At 44.6% G+C, this 23652-nt stretch overlaps 1 protein-coding gene across 4 annotated transcripts in view; it reads left to right on the top strand.

The window, feature by feature from the left end:
• Positions 1–23652, top strand: part of unc13c (unc-13 homolog C (C. elegans)) — a 640043-nt gene that overhangs the window by 432520 nt on the left and 183871 nt on the right. For all 4 annotated transcript variants that reach the window (XM_078241487.1, XM_078241484.1, XM_078241485.1 and 1 more), the window contains 3 exons: positions 5721–5789; positions 9269–9358; positions 14497–14625. In XM_078241487.1, coding sequence (XP_078097613.1) covers positions 5721–5789; positions 9269–9358; positions 14497–14625 — 288 coding nt within the window. The remainder of the gene's footprint in view (positions 1–5720; positions 5790–9268; positions 9359–14496; positions 14626–23652) is intronic.

Raw genomic sequence — 23652 nt, 5'->3', positions numbered from 1 at the left:
CAATAATTGTTATGCATTTTTGCATTGAAATCTTGCAAATTAATAATGGATCCAGATAATATTGGAAAGGACGATTGATGTTCGAAAATCAATCAACCAAACAAGAAACTCGCCCGGACTGCAATCCATTTTGTCTCCTTTAGACTGTAGGAATCTACTGATGCAAACAGTTTTGAGGTTTCACCTTCTGAATTGGAAGAGTTTCAAAGGATTTAAATAAAATTGAAAAGCGTACGTGCTTCAGGCTGCACCATTAACTATTGGGTATTTGCAATATTCACCACTGAGTCTAGAAGAGCCTCATCCTGGAAAGTAAACTGTTTGCTGTCAACAGATTCCGTCTGGGCAAGTCATTAGTTTTTTAAAATTAATTCTTCGAACTTATTGAATTCATTCGCTGTATCTCGAAGAAAGTTTGGCTCACCTTCCATTCTGCCGTTAATATTCTTTTAAGTTTCAGTTACTTTAATGTTTAAATTCATTTTTAAAATGGCACAGTATCAAAGCCCAGAGATATACGGCCTTGCCTCATTTCATTTGTAGTCAGGGGAAAGCAGAGCTTCGCGGTTTATATATTTAAAAGAATTGCAAAATTGACTTGGCTGCTTTCGTAAAATTTCTGATGTTCGAACAGAACTGGCCACAGGGTGAATAATCTTCAAATATTAGTCATTTCAAGATAAAAGATTGCCTGGATTTTTTTTTTAACATAAAGCTTGAAACATTATTATTGCAGCATTTTCCAAAACTTACGGGGTGTTTCCACACTCGATCCCAATCTGATACATTTGTACTCTGGTGCACTAAGGCAGACTTCCGTCTGTTTCCATAGCGAGTAATTCCCGAAACAGGTCGCTAGTTTGTCGCCAGGGGTTTATAGCTTGAGGGCGCCACTCCACATCAAGCGTGGCTGACCAGGAGTCTCTCTCACGCTTACCATCAGCCATTGGAGTGTTTGGAAGGATTTTCAGGTTGACATTCAACCTGTTTGACCACCTCATGAATGCACCTTCCTTGGCCATCAAGTCCTGGGGTGGGACCCAAACTCAAAGCTTCAGGCTCAGACACTACCCACTGTGCCACAAGACCTCCTGGTATTATAAGATGCTATAGTGGCAAAGCTACTGAGGAAAAATCTACCAGCTTGTGTTGAAAATTGGTACTATGCATGAATGTTTGAAACAATTAACCAATATGTAAGTCTATAAATTGGTGATACACTGGCATGGTGGTATTGTAATCTGAATTAGTAATCCAGAGATCCAGCCTAATGTTTTGGTTCCAATTCCACCATGACAGCTGGTAGAACTTAAATTTAATTACTAAATCTGGAATTGAAAGCTCATCTCAGTAATAATGACCATGACAATTGTCAGAAATTGGCAGTACAGTGGTTCGCACTGCAGTCTCACAGCGCCAGGCACCCAGGTTCGATTTCCGGCTTGGGTCACTGTCTTTGCAGAGTCTGCACGTTCTCCCCCTGTCTGTGTGGGTTTCCTCCGGGTGCTCCAGTTTCCTCTCACAGTCCAAAAGACGTGCAGGTTAGGTGCATCGGCCATGCTAGATTCTCCCTCAGTGTACCTGAACAGGTGCCAGAGTGTGGCGACTAGAGGATTTTCATAGTAACTTCATTGCAGTGTTAATGTAAGCCTACCTGTGACACTAATAAATAAACTTAAACTTAAAAACCCACCTGTCCTTTCAAGAAGGAAATCTACTGTCCTTACCTGGTCTGGCCCACATGTGACTCCAGACTCACAGCAAAATGGTGGACACTTAAAGACCGTCTGCAATGGCCGAGCAAGCCACTCAGTTCAAGGGCAATTAGAACTTGGGCAGCAAATGCTGGCCTTGCCAGCGACGCCTTCATCCCATGAAGGTAGGGAAGTTGTTCTTAGAAATCTTAGAAACCCTACAGCACAGAAAGAGGCCATTCGGCCCATCGAGTCTGCACCGACCACAACCCACCCAGGCCCTACCCCCATATCCCTATATATTTACCAACTAATCCCTCTAACCTACGCATCCCAGGACACTAAGGGCAATTTAGCATGGCCAATCAACCTAACCTGAATCATAGAATGAATCATAGAATCCCTACAGTGCAGAAGGAGGCCATTCGGCCCATCGAGTCTGCACCGACCACAATCCCACCCAGGCCCTACCCCCCACATATTTTACCCGCTAATCCCTCTAACCTACGCATCTCAGGACTCTAAGGGGCAATTTTTAACCTGGCCAATCAACCTAACCCGCACATCTTTGGACTGTGGGAGGAAACCGGAGCACCCGGAGGAAACCCACGCAGACACGAGGAGAATGTGCAAGCTCCACACAGACAGTGACCCGAGCCGGGAATCGAACCCGGGACCCTGGAGCTGTGAAGCAGCAGTGCTAACCACTGTGCTACCGTGCCGTGCCTGCACATCTTTGGACTTTGTTGGAGAAGATTCTTAGAGATAGGATATATGCGCATTTAGAACTGAATAATCTCATTAGCGATAGACAGCATGGTTTTGTACGAGGGAGGTCATGCCTCACAAATTTGGTTGAGTTTTTTGAGGAGGTGACAAAAACGATTGACGAGGGAAGGGCCGTGGATGTCGTCTATATGGATTTTAGTAAAGCGTTTGACAAGGTCCCTCATGGCAGGCTAGTGCAAAAGGTTAAATCTCACGGGACAAAAGGTGAGCTAGCTAGATGGGTGGAGAACTGGCTCAGCCATAGAAGACAGAGGATAGCAGTGGAGGGGTCTTTTTTCGGTTGGAGGTCTGTGACTAGTGGTGTTCCGCAGGGCTCTGTACTGGGACCTCTGCTGTTTGTGATATATATAAATGATTTGGAGGAAGATGTAACTGGTGTGATCAGTAAGTTTGCGGACGACACGAAGATTGCTGGAGTTGCAGATAGTGATGAACATTGTCAGAGAATACAGCAGGATATAGATAGGCTGGAACATTGGGCGGAGAAATGGCAGATGGAATTTAATCCAGATAAATGCGAAGTGATGCATTTCGCTAGATCTAATGTAAGGGGGAGCTATACAATAAATGGCAGAACCATCAGGAGTATAGACACACAAAGGGACCTGGCTGTACAAGTCCACAGATCCTTAAAGGTGGCAGCACAGGTGGAGAGAGTGGTCAAGAAGGCATATGGCATGCTTGCCTTTATTGGACGGGGCATAGAATATGCAAGTTGGCATATGATGTTGCAGCTGTATAGAACGATGGTTAGGCCACATTTGGAATACTGCGTCCAGTTCTGGTCGCCACACTACCAGAAGGACGTGGAGGCTTTGGAGAGAGTACAGAGAAGGTTTACCAGGATGTTGCCTGGTATGGAGGGTCTTAGCTATGAGGAGGGACTGGGTAAACTGGGGTTGTTCTCCCTGGAAAGACGGAGGATGAGGGGCGACCTCATAAAATTATGAAGGGCATAGATAGGGTGAACATTGGGAAGCTTTTTCGCAGGTCGGAGGTGACGAACGCAAGGGGTCACGGGTTCAAGGTGAGGGGGGGGAAAGGCTCAACACAGATGTCAGGGGGACATATTTTACACAGAGGGTGGTGGGGGCCTGGAATGCACTGACAAACAAGGTGATTGAGGCGGACACGCTGGGATCATTTAAGACTTATCTAGATCGTCATATGAACAGACTGGGAATAGAGGGATACAAAAGAATGGTCTAGTGGGCGCATGAGTGGAGCAGGCTTGGAGGGCCGAAGGGCCTGTTCCTGTGCTGTATTGTTCTTTGTTCTTTGAAATAATTTTCAAAAACCATTACATGGGAGTAAATGTGAAATTGTGGGCAACACTGCCACTGTTTGTGCAGAGTCTGCACGTTCTCCCCGTGTCTCTGCGTGGGTTTCCTCCGGGTGCTCCAGTTTCCTCCCACAGTCCAAAGATGTGCCGGTTAGGTGCATTGGCCATGCTAAATTCTCCCTCAGTGTACCCGAAAAGGCGTATGGTGACTAGGGGATTTTCACACTAACTTCATTGCAGTGTTAATACAAGCCTACTTGTGACACTAATAAATAAATTTCAAAGGTATTTTAAAAACATGCACTTAATGCTCTCCCGTCACTTGATCCAAACTTTCTATGGAAGCATGAAGGCAGTTATCTGCTGCTGCAGTTAATCTGTGCGATGTGCAGTCACTCCTGCAACCTCTCCTGTTCTTTTGATGATTTAATCAAGTTACGATGACTTACTGACTGGGCCAGTAGTTTTCCCTGTTTACCAAATCATCCATCAGAATATTTAACACTTATCAGCTTTGTTCTAAAGTGAAGAGCCCCATTTGTTCACATCTTTCCTGATAACTAATTCCACTCAATGAATAATTGATTCATAAATTATTTTTTTCTGCAAATAAGTTTGCGTTTTGAACTAATATGACATGATACCCGATTACGTACAAAACACTTGACTGAATATATGTGCAAAAAATTAAATGTTGAAAGTTAATAGCCTGAACACGCACTTTTCATAATTTTAATATAATTTTTTCAACTGCATAAGCCGCAAAACTGATTAAAATTAATTAAAATCACCAATCTCTTAAATTGTTCAAACATTTCTACATTAACAGTTGCTTCACTTTAGATGTGGCACAACATATTTCAAAGTTAGATGGATGCTCCAAGAAGCATATTTGTAACTACCACTCTCCTAAACCTGAGCAGAACAAATATATTTCTGCATCCAACTTCATGTAATACTGACTATTTATGAACTATATTGAAACTAAGTAAGAGAAAGCTAAATCATGGTGTGTAAGATGAATTGCATTTTTTAATATTGGAAATGTTGTTATAAAACTGTGCAGCAAGTTTCTTTTCCATCAAGAATTCATTAAATCTCCTCCATTTCACGAAGACCCGAGTACCCATTCTCAGTTGAAAATATAATAGTTTCTTGTGAATCAATGAAATGGTGAAAATGAACTATGCGTGTTCCTAGAGTTGGTGCTGATTGTCTTAGCAAAATTTGTATTATCTGTAGATTACCTGCAACATTACAGAAGAATGTTCTTAATAAATTACGCTGACACTCCTATTTATCATGATAGCACAGTGTTCAAATTGATTTTTTTTGTGTGGAGAAGGTTTTCTGTCTGATCCTGCATTGGTGCCACAGTTGATTTTTTCAACATTTATCCATCTGTAATTAAAATGGGCAGCACGGTGGCACAGTGGTTAGCACTACTGCCTCACAGCGACAGGGTCCCAAGTTCAATTCCCAGCTTGGGTCACTGTCTGTGTGGAGTTGGCACTTCCCCCCCCGTGTCTGCATGGGTTTCCTCCGGTTTCCTCCTACAGTCCAAAGATGTGTGGGTTAGGTGGATTGGCCATGCTAAATTGACCCTAGTATCAGGGGGACTAGAGGATAAATGAGTGGGGTTTTGGGAATAGGGCCTGGGCGGGATTGTGAATGGTATGGGTGATTGGCCTCCTTCTGTACTGTATGATTCTATGAAAATATTTGAAAGTATATTTTTACGGCTCTTTTAGTTTTCGCAAAACAAGCGCTAGTACTTCTGTGATAACATCAATTAAATATAATACAACCAGGCAGTGTATAGGCAGCTGTGGTTATCCATAATATATGCTCATTTTCTAATAGATATTTCTTGTTGAAAAATTCAATGTTGGAGGTCCCAGGAATGTTTCCCAAAGACGTACACAAATTTGCATTTTATTTTATTTATTTTACAGAGAGAAAAATTTATAAAGCTGCTCGATCAGTTGCACAACTCCCTGAGGATTGACCTTTCTAAATATAGGGTATGTATGGACAATACGCAATGGCGATGTGTTCTGAAACAGGCAACTGAGTTCTCCAGCAACTCAGATTTCTTCCCACACCAGGAGATCTCCCGTCCAAATTTGTCTATGACGATGAAGAAATAAATACTTTGTGTTGACTTTAGCGCTAGGTTACGAGGGAGAGAGCAGTGACGGAGCTGGGGCAGATTCAGCACCAGGCTTGCTAGAGGTTAAAACTTAATCATGCCAACTTCTGTAAGGTCGATGCCATGAATATTTATTTAAACATTGTATGCAGTGCAAAATCAGCTGTGAGTCACTACAAACCTGTGATGAACTGCTGACTAATTTCAACCCCCTGAATGCATACTGCATTCATAGGAGGAAAGTCTCACTGGACAAGCTTTTCCATTGATCTACAGAGCTATCAAAATCAGTGTCAAAGGATATACAGGGAAGTACTTTCTTAATTGCTTCTGGAAGCTAAGACAGACTGGATAATTGAATGATAAGCAAATGAATAATTCACATTGACTTTAAAAATAAACATGGTGCCCTTCCTTTGTTACAATGAAATTTCCAGTCTGAAGTTAATTTCAGGAAAAACATATTCTTTTTGAATAGAGAAGGAAAGGCAAGAGTGCAGAATGTAGTGAAGGTAGTGAAGGTAGGTCCATTCAAAAGTCCGATGGCAGCAGGGAAGAAGCTGTTCTTGAGTCGGTTGCTATGTGACCTCAGACTTTTGTATCTTTTTCCCAGCGGAAGAAGGTGGAAGGGAGTAATTTAGAACCAGCTCTTCCCTCCTCCATAGGAACCATTGACTAATACAAATAATTTTATACTGATTAACAATAGATGGTTTCATCCATATTTGCGATTGTGGAATCGGCATTGATTATTCCACTACGAATTTTGGAGTGCAGACTGGTACTTTATGAAGAAAAGAAATAAGAGTTATACAAAACTTATATAGACAGAACAATAATTATTTTCGCCAAATGGATGCTGCACCCTCCAGAATCGAGGCCAGTGGAGATGAGGAGAATTAGGCGGCGCAGGAAGGGCAGAGAACCGGGCACTTGGAGGTCAGAGAAGAGGGGCAAAGGGCACAAAGAAGAAGGAGATGCCATCCTGAGCACAGGATTTACAAGCGAAGACAAAGAAACTTGTAGCTGACTGAGAACTTGTACCAGCGGAGACTTTGATTTGATTTAGGGGAATTTCACAGTAACTTCATTGCAGTGTTAATGTAAGCCTTACTTGTGACTAATAAATAAACTTTAACTTTATTATTCTCACATGTATTAGTATACAGTGTAAAGTATAATTTCTTGCATTCTATACAGACAAAACATACCGTACATAGAGAAGGAAAATAGAGAGTGCAGAATGTAGTGTTACAGTCATAGTTAGGGTGAAGAGAAAGATCAACTTAGTGCGAGATAGGTCCACTCAAAAGTCTGTTGGCAGCAGGGAAGAAGCTGTTCTTGAGTCGGCTGGTACGTGTCCTCAGACTTTTGTATCTTTTTCCCGATAGAAGAAGGTGGAAGAGAATATGTCCGGGGTGCGTGGGATCCTTAATTATGCTGGCTGCTTTTCCGAGGCAGCGGGAAGTGTAGACAGTGTCAATAGGTGGGAGGCTGATTTGCGTGATGGATTGGACTTCATTCATGTAGTTTCTTGCGGTCTTGGGCAGAGTAGGAGCCATACCAAGCTGCGAAACAACCAGAAAGAATGCTTTCTATGGTGCATCTGTAGAAGTTGGTGAGAGTTGTAGCTGACATGCCAAATTTCTTTAGTCTTCTGAGAAAATAGAGACGTTGGTGGGCTTTCTTAACTATAATGTCGGCATTGGTGGGAGGGGGTGGGGGCGGGGGGGGGGGGGGGGTGTCGGGTGACCAGGACAGGTTGTTGGTGATCTGGACACCTAAAAACGTGAAGCTCCCGGACATTTCTACTTCTACGGAGACTGTGGCTCTCTCGGCAGGTGGTCACTGACATCTGTGCCCTAATCCACGTGGACCTCGGCAGCATCTCACAGGTGGCTACGAGCCAGTGCAACACCCCCTCAGTATGTCTGTGGCGGGAAGGCTTTTGGATGAGCAGAGTAGATTAAAGGGAGATTTAATAGAGCTTAAATTTGATGCAGGGGTTGTGATAGAGTAAATAAAAACTGTTTCTTCTGGCTTGGATAATCACCAATCAGAGGACACAGATTTAATATCATTAGCAAAAGGACCAGAGGGGAGATGAGACATTTTGCATGTTGTTACGGTCTGGAATTCATTGAATGAAAGGCCGGTGGAGGCAGTTTCAGTAGAAACTTTCAAAGGGGGATTGGATATATGCCTGAAACATTAATCTTTCTGGAGCTATGGGAAAAGAGCAGAGATGTAAGACTAATTAGATTGCTCCTTGCAAGAACTGACAAAGGCACAATGGGCTGAATGGCCTCAATCTGTAATGCCAAATTAGGTGATTCTATGCAACTGGTTGAAGTTGGCTTAAATGAGTTGGATTGAAATTGAAAATCAAGTAACTATTTCTGGATGGCTATTGCATGCTAAGCAATAGACTGATGAGGAGCATGGTTGGGATGTGCAGCAGCATGTCTGATCTGAATTACTTACTGAATTACTCAGCTGGCGGCACGGTAACACAGTGGTTATCACTGCTGCTTCACAGCTCCAGGGACCTGAGTTCGATTCCCGGCTTGGGTCACTGTCTGTGTGGAGTCTGCACATTCTCCTCGTGTTTGCGTGGGTTTCCTTCGGGTGCTCCGGTTTCCTCCCACAGTCCAAAGATGTGCGGGTTAGGTTGATTGGCCAGGTTAAAAATTGCCCCTTAGAGTCCTGAGATGCGTAGGTTGGAGGGATCAGCGGGTAAATATGTGGGGGTAGGGCCTGGGTGGGATTGTGGTCGGTGCAGACTCGATGGGCCAAATGGCCTCCTTCTGCACTGTAGGGTTTCTATGATTTCTATGATTACTGATGAAGAGTCACCAGAGATGACCGAGATTTTTGATGAAGGGTCATCTAGACTCGAAACGTTGGTCTAGTCTCTCTCCACAGATGTTGGCAGACCAGCTGAGATTTCCCAGCATTTTTTGTTTTTGCTTCAGATTCCAGTATCCGCAGTAGTTTGCTTTTATTTTGTTCTTCAAAAGTACGTCATTAGCTGTAAAGTGCTTTGGTACACCTAATGGTTGTGAAAGGCACTATATAAATGTAATTGCTTAGCTTTTGCTGTAAGGGTTTGTAAATTCGAAGAGGTCAAAGGCTAATTTTCATGTCTGCTGACCTCTAGTTCCTGATCACCATGAAATGACTGACTTTATTTCTCTTTTTTATTGAGGCTGTTTTCTACTCTGTATCTCATTGAGTGAAAGAGCATTGACCTGACCTTAACTTAGTTTCTTTCTCCACACATGCTGATAGATCTGCTGAGTGTTTTCAACATTTTCTGTACTCATCATGTTTCTGTGTCAATTTTTCCAGGATAATTTTCCAGCCACTAATCCAGAAAGACTGCAGGATCTGAAGTCGACCGTGGACCTTTTGACCAGCATTACCTTTTTCCGAATGAAGGTAGGGCGTTATAAGGCCATGAGATATAGGAGCCGAATTAGGCCACTCGGCCCATCGAGTCTGCTCCACCATTCAATCATGGCTGATAAGTTTCTCAACCCCCATTCTCCTGCCTTTTCCCCGTAACCTTTGATCCCCTTACCAATCAAGAACCTATCTATCTCTGCCTTAAATGAACCCAATGACCTGGCCTCCACAGCCTTCTGTTGCAATGAATTCCATAGATTCACCACCCCCTGGCTGAAGAAATTCCTCCTCATTTCGATTCTAAATCTTTATTCTGAGGCTGTGCCCTCAGATCCCATTTCAATTAGTGGGTGATTATGTGGAATGCGCTTATTTTTAATAGAAACAACTTGCTTATTATTTTCTATGACAAATATATTCTGCAAAAGAATTTTCTTTATTTTACTCCATTTCATCTGGAATTTCTTTCACTGATTGCTTTCCCTGGTGACTTAATCCTCATAGCAAGCACTGAGTGCAATGCCAGATTTATGAAGAACCTAATGTACCACGCTGTGCCATAATATAGTTATCTGCCTTACAAATCTGCCTGTATCATCCAGCATCTGTTTTCTGAAGGAAGGTTTTAAACATTTGTGTTAATTCTTTTACTGAGCAGTTTTGGTTTAACTGAGCCTTTTTGCCCGTGTAGTTCGAAATTGTAGCCCTCGAATTTTCCGGCCATTCTCGCCAGCAGGATCTTCCAGTCCCGCCGACGGCTAATGGTGAGTCACCTCCGCCACCATGATGCGGGGGTGCACTAAAAATCCCACCTGGAGCATTCCAGATTCGTTTGTCACAAAATGGCTGTTTCCCTGTCGTGGACAATGGGCCAAATCTTCCAGTCTCCAGAGCTTTGGAGATGCACGCCAGGACCCTGTGGAAGTCCTGACTTGCACAATTTTTAAGGGAATTAACCAAGGAAGTTTCAACTCCCAACAGACAATTCCTTTAGCTCCCTGGACTCTCTACGAATGTATCTGACTCTGAGTTAGAGTTGGAGACTTGGGACAGTTCCCACCTGGGTGGTTACCCAGGAAATGTTAGACAGATTAAACCCTTGTCTGGTTGCTAGTTCACTCCAGAACTGAACCACCACCACCCCCCTCCCCCACCCACTCAATTACTTGCATAGCTTCCGACCCTACCGACTACCCTCCTGATTAGCCCTCCCAACCGTATCTAACCCTCCTGAAGCCCCTGACTACTCACCATTCCCACCAACAAACCATCCAACTACCCTCCAGACCACCCAACTACCCTCTGGACTACCCAACTTCCTTCTGGAGCACCCAACCACCCTCCCAACCTGAGTTGGCTACCCCCAACCTGACTACCCACCTCACCTACCTACACTGTCCACTGTACTCATCTACCCCACCTCACCCACCTACCCACTTCACCCACCTCACCCACATACCCACCTACCCAAACACCCACCATGCCCACTCAACCACCTTACCCACCTTTATCACCGACCGACCTTACCCACCTCACCCACTCACCCGACCTCATCCACCTACTCAAATCACCGACTTACTTCCTAGTCCTTAGCCACACACCCATCCAGACTAGACATTTTAACTTACCATACAGCAGCTGGTGCTATAAGAAGGTGATTTGTCTTCCCTCAATTTGACTATGATCCGATGGGCACAGTGCTGTGCTTTTCTGGGACAACCAGGTTCAAAATCCCTGGTAGAAAGTGTCAAGTTGGGCCAATTTCCAGGCGCAGTGCTCATCGGGTGATGATTGCCTCTACTCATTAGATCCAGACCCATTGGCCGGAATTTTACCAGCACACCGGTCCTGATTCTGGGGGCGGGCGAGGCTCGGAGAACAGCATTCTCCATTGGCCTCGGGCAGGATCGTAAGAACCTCGGATGGACGTGCCGGTAAAATTCCGCCCATTATGTCACAAGCACCAACAAAGGTCATATGTGGAAGTGCATGTTTACTGCACCCACCCTTCTTCCCTACACCTCCAACCCAAAGAGAGAAAATATTTATTCTTTATGATATGAAATATATGAACAAGAAGTAGCAGTAGGCCATTTGGCCTCCTGAGGCTGATCCGCCATTTAATAAGATCATGACTGATCTGATAGTTACCTCGAATCTGCATCCCACCTACCCCAATAACCTTTTGCCTCTCTTGCTTACTGAGAATCTGTCTACCTCTGCCTTAAAAATATTCCAAGTCCCCACTTCCACTGCCTTTTCAGGAAGGGTGTTTCAGAGACTCATAACTCTCTGAGAGAAAAATAATTGCCTCACCTGCATTTCAGATGGATGGACATCTTATTTTTAAACCATGACCTATATCCTCCCACAAGAGGAAACATCCTTTTCACATCCATCCTGTTAAGACCCCTCAGGATCTTATATGTTTCTATCAAGTCGCCTCTTACTCTTCTAAACTCCAGTGGATACAAGTCTAGCCTGTCCAACATAGAACAGTACAGCACAGTACAGGTCCTTCGGCCCTCGATGTTGTGCCGAGCTTTGTCCGAAACCAAGATCAAGCTATCCCACTCCCTATCATTCTGGTGTGCTCCATGTGCCTATCCAATAACCGCTTGAAATTTCCTAAAGTGTCTGACTCCACTATCACAGCAGGCAGTCCATCCCACACCCCAACCACTCTCTGCGTAAAGAACCTACCTTGGACATCCCTCCTATATCTCCCACCATGAACCTTATAGTTATGCCCCCTAGTAACAGCTACATTCACCCGAGGAAATAGTCTCTGAAAGTCCACTCTATCCCCCTTATCATCATATAAACCTCTATTAAGTCGCCTCTCATCCTCCTCCGCTCTAAAGCGAAAAGCTCCCTCAACCTTTCCTCATAAGACCTACCCTCCAAACCAGGCAGCATCCTGGTAAATCTCCTCTGCACTCTCTCCAAAGCTTCCACATCCTTCTTATAGTGAGGTGACCAGAACTGCACACAATATTCCAAATGTGGTCTCACCAAGGTCCTGTACAGTTGCAGCATAACCCCACGGCTCTTAAACTCAAATCCCCTGTTATTAAACGCTAACACACTATAGGCCTTCTTCACGGCTCTATCCACTTGAGTGGCACCCTTCAGAGATCTGTGGCTATGAACCCCAAGATCTCTCTGTTCCTCCACATTCCATGTAATGTTTCCATGCTGTAAACCTCTATGACTCAGCCTTCCCTTATAAGACAACCTGCCCATTCCAGATATTACTCTGGTAAGCGTTCTCTGAACTGCTTCCAATGCATTTACATCCTTCCTTAAATAAGACGACCAATGTTGTATACAGTGCTCCAAATGTGGTCTCACCAATGCTCTGTACAACTGCAAGGTAGCCTCCCTACTTTTGTATTCAGTTCCCCTCGCAGTAAATGATAACATCCTATCAGCTTTCCCAATCATGCTCTATGGTGCAGAAATGGCCATTCAGCCCATTGAATTTGTTTCTCCAGTAGCCCAAGTGCAATTTTCTATGATGTGTTCCTCTAAACCCTGCATTTAAAGCACTGTACCCCAACTGCCACCATCTACACCCCCGGTTTATGCCATTCTCCAATCTCCCTCATCTCCCACCTTCCTACCCATACTGCTAATCTTCAGGGAATGTTTGTCCTGGATATTACCGCGTTGGAAAGAAGTGAAGTGATCCAGGCCATGGGCCTCTATGTAATACGAGGGAAGGAAAAAAACTTTTGCAATGTGGGCAGCATGGCGGCACACTGGTTCGCACTGCTGCCTCACAGTGCCAGGGACCCAGTTCCCATTCCTGGCTTGGGTCACTGTCTGTGCGGAGTCTGCACCTTCTCCTCGTGTCTGCGTGGGTTTCCTCCCGGTGCTCGGGTTCCCTCCCACCGTCCGAAAGACGTGCTGGTCGGGGTCATTGGCCACGCTAAATTCTCCCTTAGTGTACTTAGTGTAAATAAACTTCAAAAAACCTCAAAACTCATGATGCCATACCCTTTAAATAAACAGTTCTCAACTGCCACATGATTTGTTAACATAATATCCATGGGTACGAGGAGAAAACTTTATTTAAAGAATGTGAGTGATTTTGCCCAAGAGCAGTAAATTTTGAGGATGTATTATTCATGCTTCTATTAGCAAACATGTCCAGAGAATTGATTAGAAAGGAAAGTTCAAGATGAGAAAAGGCTCTACACTTCACTTAACTAGTTTCAAAGCGAATATCTCTCAATCCTTCTCCTTTTAGTTCAGCTTTGTTCCCGTATAGCTGAAGGACACTCAATCGTGTTCCCAGTGTTTCTCTTTCTCCTGGCCAAATTTCTTTTCTTCCCGTCTAAAAATGCTGGGATACAGTTCTTGGGCACAGAGTGCTGTCTCATACCTCAACCGAGTGATAATTATTCATGTTTGAGCTTGACAAATTGGGAAGGTTGTTCATTCCAGCAGCTAACACTGTTTCTTCCCTCCGCCAGCACACCCAGACACTCATTCACTTCCAGTCGTGATTAATGGTCAACGGTCGGTACTAGGAACTCCAGTATATTTTGCCGTCTCAAGCCCAGGAAGTGCCCCCTGATGATCAGCTAACTCAGGAAGGTCCAATCAAACCTGGAGCCGTCTTGGTATCGTGGTTAGCACTGCTGCCTCACAGCGGCCAGGGACCCAGGTTCGATTCCGGCCTTGGGTGACTGTGTGGAGTTTGCACATTCTCCCTGTGCCTGCATGGGTTTCCTCCAGGTGCTCCGGTTTCTTCCCACAGTCCAAAGATGTGCAGGTTAGGTGGATAGGCCATACTAAACTGCCCATTAGTGTCCCAAGATGTGTAGGTTAGAGGGATCAGCAGGAGAAATACGTGGGGCTACGGGGATAGATCCTGGGTGGGTTGTGGAGAGTTGGTGCAAACTCGATGGATCAAATCGCCTTCTTCTACACTGTAGGAATTCTATGATCTTGGGATTGCTCAGAAATATCCAAAATGGAAAACCCTTTAAAAAACGATTGGATTCCTACTGCATTAGTGATTATGTATGAAGTAAAATTGGAATCTGAATTCTAAAAAGTTCTTTAGCTGTTTATCTTTTGCGCATATCGTAACATTCCTCAGTGGGATAAAGAACTCGAGTTTGCAAAATTGTTGACTGGTTGAATTTTGATGATTTCAGGTTCAAGAACTACAGAGCCCTCCAAGAGCAAGTTCTGTGGTGAAAGACTGCGTCAAAGCTTGCTTGGACTCAACCTACAAGTATATTTTTGACAACTGCCATGATCTGTATAACCAGTTGGTAGATCAGGTAATACATTTTTCTCAATGCCTTATTTGAAGAGTCCATGATTGCAGAGGTAATTATCTAATGAGGTGCACATCAACGAGATGTGTAAATGGTATGCAATGTCTATAAGCTGCGCCCAATATTCAACATTATGAGGAGTGTGGGCAGGGTGAGTAGGGAGCAGCTGTTCCCCTTGGTTGAGGGGGTCAATCATGAGCGGGCATAGTTATAGGGTGAGGGGCTGGAGATTCAGAGGGGATTTGAGAAGAAATCTTTTCACTCAGAGGGCGGAGGGAATCTGGAATGCACCGCCTGGGAAGGCCGGAAACCTTGCAACCTTTAAAAAATATTCGGACGGGCACTTGAGATATCATAATATTCAAGGATATGGAACAAGTGCTGGAAAATGGGATTAGTGCGCCTTTAGTGGTAGTTATTGCTGGTGCAGACTCTATGAGCTGAAGGGCCTTCTCTGCACTGTGTGACTCTATGGCTGGAATGTTCCCACCTCACCTGCTCCAGAATCGGGGTGGGCGAGGCTCACAGTATGCCATTGGCCTCAGACGGCTGAGGCGGTAAAATTCCAGCATGTGATATGGCAATTATATTCGACACATTTACAGTAGTTTAAAACCTCTCAATTTCTAGCTCGGACGCTTCTCGACCATTGCATTGAAGGTGCTCATTGAATTAACATTTATATATCATTTCGCACTTTCAGTCAGTGGAGAGCCTCATTTGACACTGAAATGTGTGGGCACAGTCTCAGAATCACTTCACTCAAAAAGGGTTGTGAATCTTTGGAATTCTCCGCCCCTAAGTGATGTGGATGCTCCATCGTTAAATACTTCTGCGGCTGGGAAAGACGGACCTTTGGTCTCTCATGGAATCGGACGATATGGGGAATGGGCGGGGAAGTGGAATCCAAGAAGCAGATCAGCAAGCCACAATCGAATTGAATATTAGAGCAGGCTTGACAGGCTGCATGTTCCACTCCTGCGCGTGTTCTTATGTAAGCTACATGTCAGATACTCATTATGGTACAGAAGCTAGGCATAGATGGCCTCACTGTTTCAGAAAACGAGCTCTGAGCTATTGTCCCTGTCTAATTGCCCTGCTCATCAATGTGGTATAAGCTGAATGTTCACTGAGTTTAAAATAAAAATCAGGACAATGGGAACAAGCTGTGATGATTGGGATAGGCTTAACTGAAGAAGAGAAACAGCCACTAAGCAATTCTCACAATAGTGTAACAATACAAAGTACTTCACAATTTTACAGCACAGTTTCCCACTTTATTTTTCTCTGTAGTTTGGTTCTAAATACCGAGGTCCTAGTTCTTGGTAATATTTGAGAGATGTTCTTTAGTTTTGGGAAGCTTAAAGTTTAACAGTAGAAAATGAGATAAATGGAACTAAAATAGCCTGAAGAATGAAAGGCTGGGGCCATGTTGACTTAAGAGGTTAACAGTTAGAAAGATAAAGGCTGGAGTTCTCCAGCGGTTCATGCCGGTGGGATTCTCCCATTGATAGTGGCGGAACCAGAGAATCCTGCCGTTAGCAAACAACGCGCCACCTCCCACCAGCAGGAAACATGTGGCTGGGAGGCCGGAGATCATAAAGTAGCAACTGGGCTTACTTGGCTGGAGAAATGGAGATGAGGGCCGGAATTTTACCGGCCCGCCTGTCCCGATTCCGGGAGCAGGTGAGGCTCGGAGAACGGCATTCTCCGTTGGTCTCAGGTGGGATCGTACGAACCTTGGGCAGACGTGCCGGTAAAATTTTGCCCAAGGTGTCTGCACTAAGACCATAAGATCATAAGACATAGGAGCAGAATTAGGCCACTCGGCCCCTCGAGCCTGCTCTGCCATTCAGTCATGGCTGATATTTTTCTCATCCCCATTCTCCTGCCTTTTCCCCATAATCCCTGATCTCCTTATTAATCAAGAACCTATCTATCTCTGTCTTAAAGACACTCAATGACCTGGCCTCCACAGCCTTCTGCGGCAAAGAGTTCCACAGATTCGTCACTCTCTGGCTGAAGAAATTCCTCCTCATCTGTGTTTTAAAGGATCCTCCCTTCAGCCTGAGGTTGTGCCCTCTGATTCTAGTTTTTCCTACCAGTGGAAACATCCTCTCCACATCCACTCTATCCAGGTCTCGCAGTATCCTGTAAGTTTCAATAAGATCCCCCCTCATCCTTTTAAACGCCAATGAGTATAGACCCAGAGTCCTTAACCGTTCCTCATACGACAAGCTCTTCATTCCAGGGATCATTCTTGTGAACCTCCTCTGGACTCTTTCCAAGACCAGCACATCCTTCTTTAGATATATCCTTCTTGCAAAGAAATGCAAACCAGAGAGTTGTTTTGTTTAGCTAGCTAGAGCTACAATTATTTTAAAAGCATTCAGTGTGCCCTGGAAGGCTACATCATCATGAAAATGAGTGGAGTTTTAGAAAGTTCTAGCGTTTCCATTTATCTGTGTTTGTTTGGGGGAGGAGGGGTGTGGGGGGGGAGGGGGGTGGTTGCAGTGAGTGTTCTGCATCAGGGGAAAAGGCCATGGTGAAAATGTGCTAATGTTAACAGGCTCCAGGCAGTAAATGTATTGCTGTTCGCTTGCCCTGTGTGGTCAGGCCTCAGGAGAAGTGCTGGGGTGCTGAAGAGGTTGGCAAAAGGTCACCGGCTCCATGCTGGAAAGGCTTAGGTCTCAGAAGAAGCCCTGGAGTCATTTATAGCTCGACGTAGCTGAGGAGATTGGAACCTGGTGAAATCTAGGGGCAGAGTCAGCCCAGTGAAGCCAGCCAGCTATTAAAGAGCTGAAACTGTGCCAGTGATTTGAGGCTTTCGTGCAGATTTGGAATTCCAAGGGAACGGAGTCTCAGGAAATGAGAGTGAAACCCTGGGAGGTGTGCAGTCATTAGGGCGGACGAAGTTGAAGCAACTTTGAAGGAATTCAGTGACTTGATCTTATAAAGTGAGAAGCATGGAGCCCCTCGTATTTCAACAAGATTAGTTGATTCACAGTGTCTATTGACATCTGGGTCTGTTGCTGAGAAATCCATGGCATCTGTCTAGGTAGCATTTCCCATCTGTTGTACTGTGTGGTGTTTGATCACAGTTTATCTGTTAATTTACATGTAACTTTTATTAACTCTGACTGAGTATAAGGCAGATATTGTAAATTGTTTTCTCTTTTTAATCTTGCGTAGTTAAGTTTATTTTTGTTTGTTCAAAACCCTGGAATCTTATTCACTTAGTAAGCATCTTGAATCTCAAACTTTGCCTACTTTAATCAAAAATATATTGGTCCCAATCCGAATTGTATCAAATACTTGGGGGTCTGGTCCAGGATGTTTACTTGCTTATTACTTGAATGGGTGTAAATTGAGAGAGGTGGATACTCAGTGAGACCTTGGTGTCCTTGTGCATCAGCCGCTGAAAGTAGGTGCGCAAGTAATAAAGAAGGCAAATGGTATGTTGGCCTTCATAGCGAGAGGATTTGAGGTTAGGGATGTTTTGCTGCAATTGTATAGGGCATTGGTGAGATCACACCTGGAGTATTGTGTGCAGTTTTGGTGTCCTTATCTGAGGATGTCCTTGCTATAGAGGAAGTACAGCAAAGGTTTACCAGGCTGACTCCTGGGATGGCATGTCTGTCATATAAGGATTAGGATTATATTCGCTGGAGTTTAGAAGAGTGAGAGGGGATCTCATAGAAACTTATAAAACTCTAACAGGGTTAGACAGGGTAGATTCAGAAAGAATGTTCCCGATGATAGGGGAGTCCAGAACTAGGGGGTCATAGTTTGAGGATATATCAGTCAGGTGTTCGACTGCTTCAGTAACTGGTCCATGCCTCTTTGGGGGAAAGGGTGGGTTGGGGTGGGAGGATCTATGGAGCGGGCCAAGCCTTTATTAAATTTTAATAGTACAGTTGAAAAAAAAATCATAAATTGAACATTTCAGACATTATTTAAAACAGTTAACGTTTTAGGACTGAGGTGAGGAGAAATTTCTTCATCCAGAGAGTGGTGAATGTAAGGAATTCACTTCCACAGGGAGTAGTTGAGGCCAAAATGTTGTCTGATTTCGAGAAGAAATTAGATATAGCTCTTGGGGCTAAAGGGGTCAAGGGATATGTGGGGAAAGGGGGGGATCAAGATATTGAATTTGATGATCAGCCATGATCAAAATGAATGGTGGAGCAGGCTCGAAGGGCCGAATGGCCTACTCCTGCTTCTAGTTTCTATGTTTCTATAAATCTTCATCCCTCCTCCAATATAACGTGGCCTTCAGAAAGGCCTCTCTTTCTAGATGGTCAGCTTTGACAGGGAACAGGTGTGCTCGGCTTTCAAGCCTTTCTCTGTTCCTAATGCACAGGCCGTCATGGTTAGCTGGCAGCAGTATGAGCAGATGGGCAACAGAAGATACTAGCAACATGACATCAAGGTGAACAGAGGGTGGGAACATACAGTGGAATGAAAACCTAGCTGTGCACTATGCAGCCAAGCAATCAGAAGTTCAAATGAACAGTCAGAGAAATGTACAGTAGGCGGATAAATGATGAGTGTCCACAAAAAACCTGCAATACACTGGGCAAAGATAGAGGTATGGACAGGCAAACAGTCAAGTTGAGTAGCAGAATGGATACTAATGAGATTTGGATACTGAGATGGAAAAGAAAGGACAAAGATCACAAACCAGTGCACCAGGGGGTCAGTGAAGATTGTGGAAATAATGAAGACAGAAACCAAACTGAGATTGAAATGGTTATTGTAGAGAGAGAGAGAGGGGGGGGGGGGAATGTGGTGAGGCAAGTGATAGAGATAGAACTGCCAGAAAGAAGAAGAGGAAAGATCCAGACCAGCTGGAAAGATGTGGTGGAGAGAGATACAGCAGAATTGGAAGAGGGATGGATGACAGTCTGGGGGAGATGGAAAAGGGAATTCCTAGAATCCCTACAGTGCAGAAGGAGGCCATTCAGCCCATTGAGCCTGCACCGACAACAATTCCACCCAGGCCTTAATCCCCAACCCCACGCATTTACCCTGCTAGTCCCCCTAACACTGAGGGGAAATTTAGCATGGCCAATCAATGATGGCACATCGTTGGACTGTGGGAGCACCCGGAAGAAACCCATGCAGACACGGGGAGAACGTGCAAACGCCACACAGACAGTGACCAAAGGCCGGAATTGAACCCGGGTCCCTGGGGTTGCGAGGCAGCAGTGCTAACCACTGTGTCACCGTGCAACCCACAAGGGGAGAAGCCGAAAGAAGAAGGTTTCTCCACTTCCTTGCCAGTTATCACTATTTTGTACCTTAACTCAGTTGCAAACCTTATTATCTGCATGATATTCGGGAATGTCCAAGGTGGTGACTAAAAGGAGGTTTGAAAAAATATTTTAAGCAACTTGATTGATTTGTCTTTTTTAGCTGGTATACGTTACAGACTGCTCATTGTTGATTGGTTATTTTTATACGTCTTTTCTATTTCATTGGAAATTTCATAAACCCACTTCTAATTTGCATGTTCCTGATTGACTGGATTGTGAGCAGTGTTGAGGGTCTGAAGTTTGGTTCAGTCAGGTGCATGTGTGACACCCATTTTTCAAGACAAATGTGATACCTGAGATAGTCACACATGAGGTCTCTCAAGAACATATCCAAAATAACAAGCTTTTTTGAAAATTGCCCTGTATTCCTAATTGCTATTTGATATCTTTGATTCCTTTGTAACCCTACATACTGGGCAATATTTACTGGAGGCAACAGGGGTCTCACCCACTAGCTGGAGAACCAGCGGGAGCCTTGCGTCGCCTCTTTTTAGGAAGGCTTATCAAATTAGGTTGCCAGGCGGGCATTTAACTGAACAGTCGTGGGCCTTCTCCGGGATAAAGGATTATGGGGAATGGAGGTCCTATCAGCAGGGCACTGCTGACCAATCTGAGGCCAGTAGCTCGTCATTGCTCAGTAACTCCACTGGGGAGGCAATGGCTGCTGACAGTTCCTGAGATCTCAGATCGCCGTGAGGCAGGGGTAAATGGTAGTGAGGTACGGGTCTCCGGGAAAGGAGGTTTAATAGCAAGGGAAGGGGATATCTTTCAGCGGCTGCCCCCTGCCAGTACCGGGTCCCTTTATCAAGAACTGCCTTAGAACAAGGAACCTCCCTTGAGACGCCATTAGAACCCCAGCAGGGTTTGCCACATACCGAGACCCTTGCCTGCAGCATTAGGATTAAACCTTTAAATGGGTATTAATTACCTTAGCGGTGGTGGGGGGGGGGATCTTATTTGAGGCAAAGGTGAGAAGGTGGCAGGATACCCGCCTGCCACCCTCCTGGCTGACTAAATACTCCACCACCACCACATCACCAAAGGGGAAGACATTAAATTCCACCCACCGTGTCACTAGAAATACACACAGCAGTGTGTATACATCAGTGAACAGAATAATGCCATATTGCCAGATGTACTTCCCCAGGCTGACATGTCCTCCACTCATTCATCCTTCATGCTCCCCAGTTACGGCCACTTCAAATTGTTCAAAATTCTCCCAGTGCGCATGAAACTGGCATCCAGAGCTATGCCTCCTCGGCCTGCTGCAATGCTCCAGTGAAGCCCAGCGCAAACTGGAGGTACAGCGACTCATCTTCCGATTAGGCACGTTACAGCCCCCTGGACTCAACATTAAGTTCAACAACCTTAAGACTGTGAACCTTCCCTGCCACCTTGATCCCTTTTCCTGACAAGGTAAGGGAAGTGGAATGGAAACTAAGTGATCGACCTGCTTCCATTTTCTTTGTTTATTCAATCGATGTTGGACGGCCAAATGGAAGGAAACCCAATTATAGGAGCAGGAGCAATGGTGGTGGGGGTGGGTAGAGAAATAGGCGGGGGGAGGGGGCGAGATAGGGGGTACTCTGGGCATTCTGAGCAGGAACATCATGCAGTAGAGAGGTAATACCATGAACAGAAAGTCATTCACAGCTGGAATTGTAAAGGCCACAGGTTTCAGACTCACTGCTAGCTTTACTCGCCATGTTTTTTGACACTTGGTCAAAAACGTCCTGGAGGCGCGTTTAGAGCCCACCCAGCCAGCAACCGCAGATTCAAGAAATCGCCACAACCATTTCACAATTTGTGTGTTATGAGGAGTTCTCTGAAGTCGAGCTAAGTAACTCTCTGGACAATTGTGATGATTCAATTACCATTTCAAACACTTGCCTTCAAACCTCCTCCATTGATATTTGATCTTTGCAGTCTATCAGTCTCCAATTCAGTTGTACCAGTCGCACCCCCACAAGCTCATTTCCCAGTATATGACCATGTGACAATGATGTTGCAAAAATATGAAATGTTCCGACTCACTGTCCTCACAAAAGCAAGTAATGTTTTAAATAGTGAAATAAGGGAGAATTGCTTGTATGGGTTCAGTGGCCAACCTTTGAAAAATAAGTAGCATTGGTTACCAAATTATTTATGAGGTGGAGCCTGGACTGAGGAAATGGTAGAATAGTCAGTGGTCATAGATCAATTGCTGGAAAATTGCCATCAAAACACAGAAACAGGCAAAGCCATCTTGTTTAAGTAAAAGCTAGCAAGGATCATAAATTCACAGAGTTGTGCTTTTGATGAATGACGTATTAGCTGCCTATAGCTTCTTGGTATACGTGTTTCTCGGTCACTGATAGACTTTCAGAAATGCAAAATCATTATGATTTGATGGTCAGTATAAGCAGGTCCAATTCGTGGTAACATTCACAACAAAAAATAGGAAGCTTCTGTGCAATTGTGCTCCACCATTACCCCTCCCACTTAATGGGACCCTCCCCCATTGGGGTCCACTCAAACGCTGGCCCTGTCCCTAGCACTGCCATCCTGGCACTGCGACTGCAGCACTGCCAGATTGGTATTGCCAAAGAGCAGTGCCAGCATACTGGAGACACCGCCATGACACTGCCCGCCCATGTCCCTCACCACCTGATGGTTATACCCACCTCCCCGCCCCCAGCGTGCTCAGAATGACCGCTTTTGGAAGCCAGTAGTGATTCACACCGGTGTGATGTCACGTCGGCGCGGGGCGGAGGGGGAAATGGGGGAAGCAATCAAGGCTACCGGAAGCAGTGGCATTAAAGCCGATTAATGACATTGAAATGTGTTCAAATTGACGCCTACTTCTGCATCATTGAGGAGGGCCTGGGAACATTGTTTTCGGAAATCTCACTGGCGCAAATCCCTTTAAGGCTCTCTAGCGAGATTTAGCGGCCATAACAGGATTTGTGAGCACGTCAAACGGACCTGGAAAATCAACGGCCCTGGAGCTAACCATGTCCATTAGTTTACCATACATTTGCCTGTTTATTTTATTGTATTTTTGTAGATGTGGCATATAATAGGATCTATTTCTGTGACAAATTCATGCAACGGATAAGTAACACCAAGTGGGTAGATTCTATTTCTTTACAGTACGTATATCAAGAGATAATCCTTCTTTACGTCCCGAGAGACATTATTTACTCCGATTGGTGCCAGAATAATTTTGCTGCCGTCGTATTGAAATTGATTCCGTTTGAGACCCTCCCGAGATCATTTCCAGATGGACTGTTCTCGAGAGGAGGAAATTGAGGAAGTTAATCAAACTGCAAATCCAGCTGAGAACTGTCAGACAGCTTCACAAAAAAAGAGTTTCCTGTCTTCGTGTTAGTAACCGAGATCAGAGAATGTTTGTAACGCCTGTTTTCAGATGACACCATTTTCCTAAATGTTTGGAGGATGGCGGCAGATCAAAGATGAGATGAACCTGAAATAAATGTGTTCAGAATGTAATTTACAAATCTCAGACATCATCATAAGACACGCTGAGTTGTAATGAGCTTCAAGCCATCCTCGTGTATCTACAATATATTTTATGACAGTGGAGATCAAACTGTTTCACAGAATCCCTTTGCCTTTGACAAGGTCCCGCATGAGAGGTTAGTCAAGAAGGTTCAGTCACTGGGTATACATGGAGAGGTAGTAAATTGGATTAGACATTGGCTCAATGGAA

The sequence above is a fragment of the Mustelus asterias genome, chromosome 24, assembly GCF_964213995.1.
Source record: "Mustelus asterias chromosome 24, sMusAst1.hap1.1, whole genome shotgun sequence".
NCBI lineage: Eukaryota > Metazoa > Chordata > Chondrichthyes > Carcharhiniformes > Triakidae > Mustelus > Mustelus asterias.
This window is presented reverse-complemented; position numbering and strand designations above follow the sequence as displayed.